General features: G+C 40.7%; 1 protein-coding gene across 1 annotated transcript in view; it reads right to left on the bottom strand.

Moving 5' to 3' along the window:
• March11 (membrane associated ring-CH-type finger 11) overlaps positions 1 to 11,594 on the bottom strand; it is a 91,068-nt gene that overhangs the window by 14,846 nt on the left and 64,628 nt on the right. The window contains exon 3 of the mRNA XM_005356657.3: positions 3,025 to 3,217. Within this exon, the coding sequence (XP_005356714.1) occupies positions 3,025 to 3,217 (193 nt within the window). The remainder of the gene's footprint in view (positions 1 to 3,024; positions 3,218 to 11,594) is intronic.

Here is an 11,594-nt window from a genome sequence, read left to right as displayed (position 1 = left end):
GTTTCCGTGTAATTATTTCGGGTCATAAGCTAAGCTAGCCATGCGGGCGGCAGAGTGCTGGGGACGCACGGGGAGGCAGCTCCGCTGCTCTTATTTCAACAACTAAGTAACAAACAAGGAAAGAAAGTCCCCAAAAAATTAGGCTTTGTAACAGTAATGGGAATATTGATACAGCTTAGACATGTGTTCTGAGAAATGGAAGCTGGCAAAACTTCTTAAAGAAAAATGAAGGGAAGTAGATAAAATACTTCGAAATAACAGTCTTTGACCACAGGGATTAAAATCAACTATGTTCAAGAATAGTTACCAAGGGAGACACCAGTTCAAGGTCAAACAGGGAGCCTGTTTGGCTACAATGTCCTACAGAGGTATTGTCTGTGTGAGTTTGTGCTGGCCTCTGTTCAAAGCTGTGGTTCTGTCTTCTTTGGAAACCGTTCTTACCAGGCATAGCATGGACTTGTCTTCTAGGAAGTAGTTTTAAGGTGTAATCTATGTGATTGTTGTTAGTGTGCACCTTTAATGAAAAAACATTCAAATTAATCTGTAATGTTGGTTGGGGCTAATTCTGGACATAATCCAGCTGGCTAATGCACCCTTTACTATCTAACTTCCTCAGTTTCTTAGGGCAAAAAACCTAACATTTTCATACTTCTAAAATAAACTAATGAATGAGGTTGCCAAATGAAATAACATTCCATCTGGATTATTTAAAGTTTTTCCAGTGCTGCAAATAGATCAGTGAATGATGAGAGCTGGGGTCTGATGAGCCAAAAGACAACAGAATGTGTTTTCAATATTTATAACACAGATAAAATTCACTTTCGAAAATGTCCCTAGAAAATATGGCAACTATTTTTCTTTCTCAGGAATTTGACTTTTATAAGATGAAAGAATATTCAATTTTTAAAAGAGGATCCCAAATATAGCACATATTTCCCGAAGATCACTGGTTCACATGCCTGTGTTCTTTAAGGCAGTTCTAATAGTCTTAATTAAAATGCCGACAGTAATACGTAATAACTTAGCAATGACTGCCCACCCTGAAACTCATAGAAATGATTTCCTACTTCAGGTCTTTCTTAGTTTTTCAAGGAGTTAGGAAAGGCAGCTAGACCTCCCCCCACAGGCTAACTTCTGAGCTTAATGATCAAAGTGTGTGTTTGTTGTGTTTAACTTTCTTTCTTAAATTTGTTCTAGTTGGTTCACAAAAATACAAAACTGAAGCTATTGATGGACAAACAATGTTCATATTAAGGAGTAAATAAATCTGTCCCCTCCTGAATTTATCCATTATTTATGGTGAAAACTTCCAAAATCCCTTCCTCTGGGCTAAAGAAGTGCTTCCCCTGTGATATCAAAAGCATGCCACATTTTATAACAGACATTGAAGGAATTAACACATTCTCTGAGCTGCTGGAGGGATTTGGTGTGCTGAGGGTTTCATTACTCCTCTTTATTTAGAGCAATGCCCTAGAGGTTAAATTTGAAGAGATTTGGAATTTTCAAGCACTTGCTTGGGCATTAGTACTGTAGAGTGCACTCCTGTGTGTGATCAGACTAATCATCCAGGAAGCCTGTGCTTAGATTACCATCCTCACAACATTTGCTTCCTTCATTTCGCCTTTGAGATTTAACTTTAATCATTTCCTTTCTCGTTAGTCTTGTATTAGTGACAAGGGAAGAAAGGAAGGAAGGAAAGCGGGAATGGTTACATTTTAAGTGTGTATAAGCTTCCTTTTATAAAACAAGAGAGGGTATGAAAATTCCTTGTTAACTTTAGACTCTCATAAGTACAGGCCTTAATTCAAGTGGCCGAGAGTAACTTTGGTGTTTCTGACTAGTGCTGACATATCCCATCTGCCATTGCCTACTAACCATGGGTTCTTTCACAGTTGCTGCTGCCTTCATTTAGATTTACATGGTGGAAATTGTTGTTCCATTGTGTGGGTGGAAAGAAAGAGCCTCGAGTAAAGGCCAGGGTTGGAAACCAAGTCATCTGATCACCCAGGCATCATTTCCCGAGGACCTTTGACTCCCCAGGATCCTCACCATTGCAGAAAATGTGGGCAACTCAGAGACCAGCTCCACTGTCCGGTTTCTGGTTCAGTAGGCCTGGGGTGGGCCTGGTCATTAGCATTTCTAATCAGTGACAGGATGCCACTCTTGCCAGTGGTCTGGAGACCACATTTGGAGCAAACTGTTGCTTTCAATTATGGCTACCTTTACATTTGGTTCTTTTCATGACCTAGGAAGCTGTGAACCAACTCAAAGCTGGCAAATTCTCCTGAATGTCTTTCTCCAGACAGCCTCATGGCATCCCCACCAGCTGTCACAGTCACAGTGCCTGCAAGGACACCTCGCGCGCACACACACACCACACAACATTGCCTAAATCAACTTTTGGTGAGTGGTATGGTGAACCATAGCCTAACCTTCCAGTGAAGTCTGACTGAGCTACACTTAGGGAAAGGAGGAAGCGTTCCCTCTTCCCAGACACTGAATTCATTAAGCACAATGAGAAAAAAAAATTAACAAGGAAAATTTCCCCATGCCCTCAACTTTCTGAGGGGCCATTTAAGTTCCCAAAGGAATCTGAGCACTAGTTATGAAGCAGGATTTTTAGGGCACGGTCATCTTTACAAACCCACAATATTGCCATTGGCACTGGGCATTCTTCCTCAGCTTTGGAAAGGGCACCGGTTTGTTCTTGCTCCCTGGAAACAGGTGGCAATTCTAACATTCTCCCTGTCCCCCACCTATTAATTTCATCAGCCACTCCATCTTCTTTTTAGTTGCAAAATATGCCACATTCAGTGAACACTAACCTGCTTTTTTTTTCTTTTCAAACTACCCTGGAAGCAGCCAAATTGTGGCAACCTCCTCTTCCTGCCCCAAACATTTAACCGGAAGTCAAGATAATTTATACGGCAACATTCTGCGTATATTAGACGCGCTGGCAAAAGTGCAGGTGCTGAAAGAGAGGCGTTACGGACAGGTTGTGAACATTGAACACCGTGGTCTTACCTATGCACACTAGATCCATAAAACCATACATTCCATAGCAGATTTGAAAAAGGATGTCCTTCCTCTGCCACACTGCATAGGGGCTGAAGGCTGACCAGAGGAGCCAAGTCACACTCGCTATTAAGAACAGGGATCCTAGGATTACAGCAATCATCTGAACTTTCTCAACCAGTGTTATAGAAATGCTCTGCCACTAGAAGAGAAACAGAGGCATGTAAGAGAGAGGCGCCGTGCAGACTCAGACAAAATTTACAAAGTCACATTCTTAGTGTTGCTCGACATAACGCCAGACCCCTTCCAATTTGATCGTCCCCCAAATGAATTTCTCCATCATATCCAGGATAGAAAAAATAGATGAGCAGAAATGATTAATGAATTGTCTTTGACTCCATTCTTGTCATTAATTTGCCATTCTCAAAGTGTAATGTGGTTTTAGTCCAGATAATAATACTGAGTGTGAATGGTTCAAGAACACTTGGTACCTGGAAATCACATACCCACATGAAAATAAATACCTTCTGACAACACACAATGAAGATTGCTCTGTCTCATACTGTTTGCTCCTTCGCAGATTTGGTTTTAAAGAAAGGAAAAAAATTCTTTCTTGTTCTTGTAGAAGAATGTAAAAATAGCAAACTATATGTGATCATCAGTGAAAATCGTAATTGAAAGTAACAGAAAGTAATAATACAGGAGTCAAAATCTGCTCTTATCTGTTAATGGGGTAGCTCATGTTCTCAGACATAATTGCTCTTACTAGCAGTGGGTAAGCCATGGAGCATTCTTATCAAGATTTAGAATTTGTATGCCAATGGCAGATCTTAGAAACACTTGGAAGCAAAGCAGCACACAGTATTCAATGAAGAGTGACTGAGTAGAGCCTAAGCATCAGCATTTGAGAGGAATTACAGGGGCTGACAATATCCTTCAGTGGTCCTATTAGATTGAGAAGATCAATTAATCACGTTCTCACTTTTATATGCTTGAGAAACACACAAGACAAAAAATGCTTGACCCATAATCAATAAAACGCGTAAGAATCTACTCAGTTTGTGGAGGAAAGGCCTGCTCTTGTCACTTTGGGCTCATTAAAGAACCTTTCCCAAAGGAGCTCAACCTAATATGTCCATTAAATAAATCTGATTTTCTTAAAACTCATACTTACCTTAAGTCTGCATGTACATGTCTCTAGCAGCAAATCAACCTCACTTGTAATTTCCCTCTGCATTCTCTCTTTCCCTCCTCCCCTTTTCACAGGTACCTCATCAGCAGATAACCAAATAATCCACTTGTAATATTTTAAATTGGAACTTAACATCCACTATTTACATATATATTACTGAATTCTCTGTTATTATTGGTTAAATATCAGCATACATTTAAAATAGTACTCTATAGTCATTTACATAACAGAAGACACAATGAACTGACAGTGAACAATTGTTCACTGTGATAAACGTATTCTTCATTTTAGTGTGGGCTTTCATTTAGAACTAACACATATGAAAATCATAAACTATTGTGTATTATTTCCTCTTTTTAAGTTAACGGGGTTGCATTTCAAGTGTATTTTTGCTTCTTCCCTTAGCTTCCTGATGTAATTAGAAACACATTAATCCCACCTGCTAGGGATTTAATGGCAAAGCATCTCAAGCTTGTTGTCACCTGGAAAGAGGCAGTGTAACTGGTTCTTGTTTACCGTGGGTTTATTTTAAAATTTGCCTTAAGTACAGCAGCAGCACAGGAAGCAGCACAGACTGCCATGCACCCTAAATGGAGGCAGCCACATCAACATGCAGGATCTTCCCCTGAACCCATCCCTTCAGGTAAACACAAATACAATGTAAAACAAAGCATACATTTGGGGGGTTTGCTTGTCAGACAAGTCCTCTGTCATAGCACTGAAGTCACAGTTCTCTTGCTGTACAGACTCTGGACCACCACAATTGGCTCTAAAGTAACTCATACTTTTAAGTTCACAGAGCAATGGTGGTGGTGGTGGTGGTGGTGGTGGTGGTGGTGGTGGTGGTGGTGGTGGTGGTGGTGTGTGTGTGTGTGTGTGTGTCTGGTGGTGGTGATGTGTCTGTGTGTGTGTGTGTATGTATGTGTGTCTGTGTATCTGTGTGTGTACTTAATTTTCATCTGGAGGTTCATATACCAAGGAGAAAGGACTTACTCACAGGACTCCTAGATAATCAAAAATGTGTGAATAGGATTCAGCGAGTATGTTCTTTTACACTGGTCTATATTGTTCTTTTTCCAATAATTTGTGTAACGGGAGAGTGGAATTTTTAAGTTGAAGAGTTCAGTGTCAGGTAAGTCATTATACTCAGCTTTGGTTAGACCTTGTCTGCAGGTCAAACTTCTAACCTAGGAGATATGCCCCTCACTGGCAGAGAAGCCAAATGAGAAAGGGACACTTCCAGGAGCAAGAAATACGGATGCTTCACGCTTGTCTGGTTGAGGCCAAATTTAAGGTGGCTTACTGTGTGGATGCCTATAGGTTGAAGGAACGTGTGTAGGCTCATGAGAGCAACCACGGGGAAGCAAATTGATCACGCTGCACTGGGAGGGTCAATTATGTCCTGTTATAACAGAAATTTACTGTTTCCTGGGATTTTTCAAATTTAAAAAAGGATAAACCATATATAGTCTATAAGGACTCCTCTGTAATTTTCTGGCATCACTCTGTGAATAACTCAACTTTCTCCATTAACAACACAAACACACTTTCCAGTACGTTTATGTTCCTCATGTGCTGATGAGCGCTAAATGTCACATCACTTTACTGAACAGCTAGTGAGGACAAACACTGTCAAAGGCAGAGTCCTGGAATGTGGTTATGTGTACAGGGGCTTCTTTCGACATAGGAACATCATCTTGGTATAGTTTCTTTGCTCTCCCTTGACAACTCCCTCATATTTCTAGAGTTAACTACAAAAGGGGAGAGAGTTGCCTCATTTCTCCCATAGGAATAATAGATCTAGATTCTCTGGTAGGGAATTCAGCCAACATCGTTGCTCTCAGAAGTAGGAGAGTACCCATAGTTTCCGCTCAGAGACCACGAGACAACAATAAAAAAGTAGATGATGATGACCATCTTGGGGCCTGTCTTTCCACCTCATGGTATCTAAGGACTAAACTTCAGTTTGGGAAACATTTGAAACTTGAGCTAATTTTCAATGGTGAAACATAACTGTCTCCTCTGGAGATATCATAGTAGTGCATGCCTGAAATCCCAGAACTCAGAGAAGGAGGGAACCTGCCATACAACTGAGCCAACCTGGTATGCTGAGTAACTTCTGGAATAACTAGGACTCCATAATGAGACCTTGTCTCAAAAGGATGTTTTCCTCATATGCTCCTTTTGTCCCTCTCTCCTCTCCCTCTCTTCCTCCCATCCCCCCCCCCTCTCTCTCTCTCTCTCTCTCTCTCGATTTTTACTAACCTCATGCCATTGATGTGTAGAAAGATGATACACCAGTCCCTAAATTAAGTACGGTTTCCCATACTTAATGTTATTTTATTTTTAGTCAATGAGACTTGATTTACAGTCTTAAAAACTATTTGTATCTATACAACAAACTACTATTTCTTTAAGAATTGGAACCAAGAAGGTCCTCTGTTGGATGTTTACCCTTACTTAATGTCCTGGAGACAACTTAGTAATAATAACTTCCATTCATCTAGGACAACATGTGGCTGTCATCTTGCATTAATTCACTGAATTACCGTAGCAACTCTGTGAGAGCAGCAATCATCGCTTTAAAGAGAAGTAAATGTGGGCAGAAATGACAAGATACTTAATATTGATTACTAACTTGACAGGATTGATAATCACTTAGGAGAAGCCTCTGGACCTGACTGTGAAGGATTATATTGATTAGGTTAGTCTTTGGTCATGTCTGTGAGGTATTACATTGATTAGGTTAACTACGGTGGGAGAGTCACCAATTCCCTGCTCTTGGGTCTTTGACCGCATAGAAACGGAAAAACCTATCTGAGTACAGTAATTTGTCATTCTCTGATTCTTAACTGCAGAAGCCATGTGATCAGCTACCTCACGTGTCTGCATGGTGTGTGTCAGAATAAACCTTTTCACCCTTAAGTTGCTTTTGACAGGATATTTTATTACAGGAGCAGGGAAAATAATTAAGACATAAAATTGATGCCAGCAGTGGCATCGTTATTGTGATAAACCTCACTGAGCATGAGGTCTTTAGGCCTCTACAACTATTCTGTGAATGAAATGTGAACGAGCTTGTCAGTTTGTGCTTCAAACCCCTTTGCATGCTGCCACCCGAACATGGTTGGTTATTCCGGTGGGGGCTTGGAAGACAAGGATCCTAAAAGAAATGTGCATAGCAGAGGCCCCCGAGTTCATGAGCTTTGACAGGAACTGAACTAGGAGGCTATGTGTGATATTTTGACCAAGAACCTGTCTTCATTCTGCCAGTGTTCTGAGAAGAGTACAGTTGAATTTAAAGATGATGAACTAATCTGTTTGCTGGAGGACATTTCAAATCAGCAGAACATTTCAGGTTTGAGCATAGCTGACGAGTTTTTATGGCTCTTATCTGTTCTGTAGTAAAAAAAAATATTGAACAGATAGACATTAAAAATGTTCAGATTACTGAGGAAGAGAATGGCTTAAAGAAGTTAAAGTTTGCAGTCTAGGTGCACGCTGAAAAGAGGGTTGCAGTTCTTAAAGAAAAACACCCCAATCTTCACAGGAATAGTGGGAGATGTGTCTCAAGAGCATCCTTCCTCTCACCAAATGCAGCTCAAGAGGGTCTGTGACCCATGAAAGGGATTGCCTGGGCCAGTGTTTTCCCATGATCAGCACAGAGACATTTACATGTCTGCGACCCTATAAGGCCTGGCTGCATCTCAAACTGATGGAATTGGCAGCAGCACCAAGGTGATACCATCTTCAAGGATGTGACACATGCAAGACTGGGGTATCAAAACAAGGTCCAAAGTTTCCTTCTGTAGAAATGACTTCCAACCAGTAAAACATGTTTGTTGTCTAGGAAACCACTTAAGAGATGTGTCTCCATCCTGTTATCTAAAAGAGTTAAGGCATTTTCTAAGAGGCCAGTTTGCTCCTGGAGAATAACATGTGCTCAGAGAAAAGCAGCCTGGACTTGGAGAGCACAGTCCCGTTTGGTGAGCATTAAATCACTGGGTCCCAAGTACTGTGTCATCTTTGTTTCTACAAGGAAGGCCAGATATAAATCATAAGCCTGTAGTCAATGGCAGGTGGGGTTATTCATAGGGCTGCTCGAGAGAACATCTGTTCCTAAGGGGTTTAGACGGTATCTATTTTCAATCACCTCGGCGTGGTGTTTAGACTGCAGTCCTAGAGTCAGGATTGAAAACACGGGCAGAGAACTCGCTACAGTGGAATCAGAGTGACAGGAAGATGCAATGTCCCCTTGATTACAGGTCCTATTTGTCATAGAGTTTTTTTATAGGCTGCAAGACAGAAGTGGCTTCATGGATTGAACCAGGTCTTCTCTGCTAGAAAAGTATCTTCATTAACTTTTCAAAGCTGAAATAAAATCAGACAAAAGAAAGCTGAAACCTGAGCAACTTCTAGAAAATGATCAGAAAACATAACTATACTTTTGGAAAAGTTAACAGCAACTTGCAATCATTGACTTCTTGTCAGTCAATTTCATACTATATATGAAACAGACAGATGCCATGTGTGGGGGGGTGCAATTACTTTCTCAAAACTGGCACATGGAGAAGAGGAATGCATGAAGACCTTGATAGGTTATGTAGTCCAGGCTACCCCTTGAACCTGTTATGCATCTCAGACTGGTTCTTCTCTTTAAATCCTCCTGCCTTAGTGTCTTGGGCACTAGTGTACCACACTCAGCTCTGAACCAAAGTGTTTAAACATGACTTCCACGCTATTCCTCAAAGAAATTAAAGACTCAGGTGAATTACAGTTAAAGATTGAGATGTACTGTTTCTAGGTAGTTATTCCTTCCAAATTTAAATTCTAGATAAAATGGATTGGAAATGTTATCATGAAGACTGTTTCTTTGCTATTTATCATATATTTACTCATTTAAAATGATCGTCTGTCAAGAAGTACCAATCATTCCGATTTTTAATCTCTCGGATAACAAGACAAAAATCAAAGTTCCAAATCTCTGATTGGGTTGAAATTTCTCTAAGAACCAGACAGCTGGAAAATCTCTGAGCCTACTTTCCTTTGTGAAAACTGTCTTCATTCTAATCTCTTGGCTACTAGAAAGTCATGCAATTGACAGACACTGTTCTGGCTGTAAACTGTCACTTTATTTAACTAAAATGCCTAGACCCAAGTCATATGATCAGAAAAATAAAGCAAGAGGGGAACAGGTTACTCAAGTGTCCCAGATATGAGAGCTCCACTCTATTGGATAATATTCAGAAAGCCAAAGAGACGTTGTCTTCCAGATACCTGGAAAACTCAGAGCAGAATAGATCAGGACAGGAAGGAATCTGGCTCAAATCATGTGCAGAGGAGACACACAAAATGGAAGAGGACAAAGGAAATTTGTAAGCCTGAAAAGTTCCAAATTCAACCGTAGAAGAAGGCAGAATCAGTGAGAGATGGAGGTTGGGTTATGAAATGAGTCAAGGCAAACAGAGGATGGGGACTTGGATCAGAGAGGGTGCTACCCAGGGAGCATCTGTGAAGAACCAGAGACCTGAACAACTATTACAGGAATCAAACAAGCCCGTCAGGGTGGTGTCTACCCACAGTTACCCCCAAGAAAATTTGACCTTAATTTACAGGCCAATTATTTGAGAATAGGTGAAGGGTCCTTTAGCCACAATTTGGAAGCTTGTTAAGAAAAAGCATATATATTCTTCCATTATTTTCTCCTAATTCCCAAAGAACTATCCATAGCTCTTATTTCACACTTGATTGTCCAGATAACTTTTAGATTTTCATAGACTGGTCAAGGTCCTATTTATCGAATGTGTGTGTGTGTGTGTGTGTGTGTGTGTGTGTGTATTCAGTTCTTGAAATCTTGTGCTACATTTTCCCTCTCTGCCTAATTTTTTATATCATGTTACATCTGTCTAACATCAGTAGCCTTGATCTCGCCACACATGATTTAAAGGTGTGTGCCGGTTCATGGTGCATGCTTGTTCTGTTACTCCTCCAAATACAGAGTCAATTATGTTTACCTGTTGGACACCCAGGAGCCCTAAATAACATGTAAGACTATAGCTGGGCTGAGTTCTTCTCCCCACAAAGATTCAAGAACTGTCTCTACTAAAGGAGACTATTACAATTTTCAGTGTTTCCAAATTTGCTTTGCCGCAGAATTTCCACTGCTGGCAGCTGCCTTTTCATCGCAGTTCATGCAGAACATGCACTGAGTATTCTGTTAGTGGACAGAGCGGTGCCCTTGGTAATGAGGAGTGACAGCAGAAGGCAGACAGCCGCTTCTGTGGGATTTTTACGATGCTTTCATCTCTTGCCCATGGAAAGGCAACATAATGTGGTAGGACAAAGATTAGAGGCTAAGAAGTGGCCCCCAAACCAAGTACTTCATCTCATTGAGACCTCAGTGGCATTCTATGTGAATGACACTTGATAATTGTTATTGGCACAGTTTGGATACAGTTTTCATATGCTAGAAATTTTATAAGAGAAAGACTGAGCAGTGTGCAATTATGTACTTAGGAATATGTATGTATATATATATACATACATGTAGTATATAACAACAATTTAAAAAGAGGCCACAAATTTGAAAGAACGCAAGGAGGGATGTATGGAAGGGTTTGGAAGGAGGGAGTGGAAGGGATAAATGAGATGATTGCATTGTAATGTCACAAATACATATTAAAGCCCTTTGTAAAAAGGAAGCTATATTCCCAGAGCAGTAATGCATGTCTTACCCAGCCAGTTCTCCTGAGTGAGAGCAGTTATAAGAAGAGGAAGCCTGGCCCTGCGATCTCCTCTGTAAAATGCTCCTGATAATATGATGCTATTTACCTGGAGGGACTCTCAGGAGGACGAAAAGATAGGACCACCTGATCCGGAGCGTCAACCTCCAAAACTGTGAGTTCAATATTTTCTTAATAAAGCACTCAACCTTAGGCATTTTGTTATATCAAATCACTAAATAAAAGGGAACTAAGAACTAAGACAGTTATCTCAGAAAAGCTCTACCCTAACGTCATCATAATGAGCTCTGCTTCCCTAAACAGAGGGCTGGGGACTGGATCAATGGGAGAAGACCACAGAGAGGCTGAGCCCTGAGGAAAGACACAGTCTGTAAGGTGGGGGGTGATTCTGCAGCATCTACTGCATGCAACTGGACTTTGCTTTAGTTCCAGGTTTGAGAAGTCACACTATGGCTTGACACCACCAATGTAAAAGTACACATAGAATTTTCATACACACACACACACACACACACACACACACACACACACACACACCTCTTACACCTTTTTAGGACCAAAGCATAAACATCCATTCAAAGTGCATTTGTCAATTGCCTGGCATATGTAGGGGTTTTTGGGGGTGGGTTTTTTTTTTTTTTTTG

The sequence above is a fragment of the Microtus ochrogaster genome, chromosome 19 (genome assembly GCF_000317375.1).
Source record: "Microtus ochrogaster isolate Prairie Vole_2 chromosome 19, MicOch1.0, whole genome shotgun sequence".
Classification (NCBI taxonomy): Eukaryota; Metazoa; Chordata; class Mammalia; order Rodentia; family Cricetidae; genus Microtus; species Microtus ochrogaster.
The sequence above is the reverse complement of the archived record's forward strand: the minus strand, read 5'-3'. Positions and strand labels throughout refer to the sequence as shown.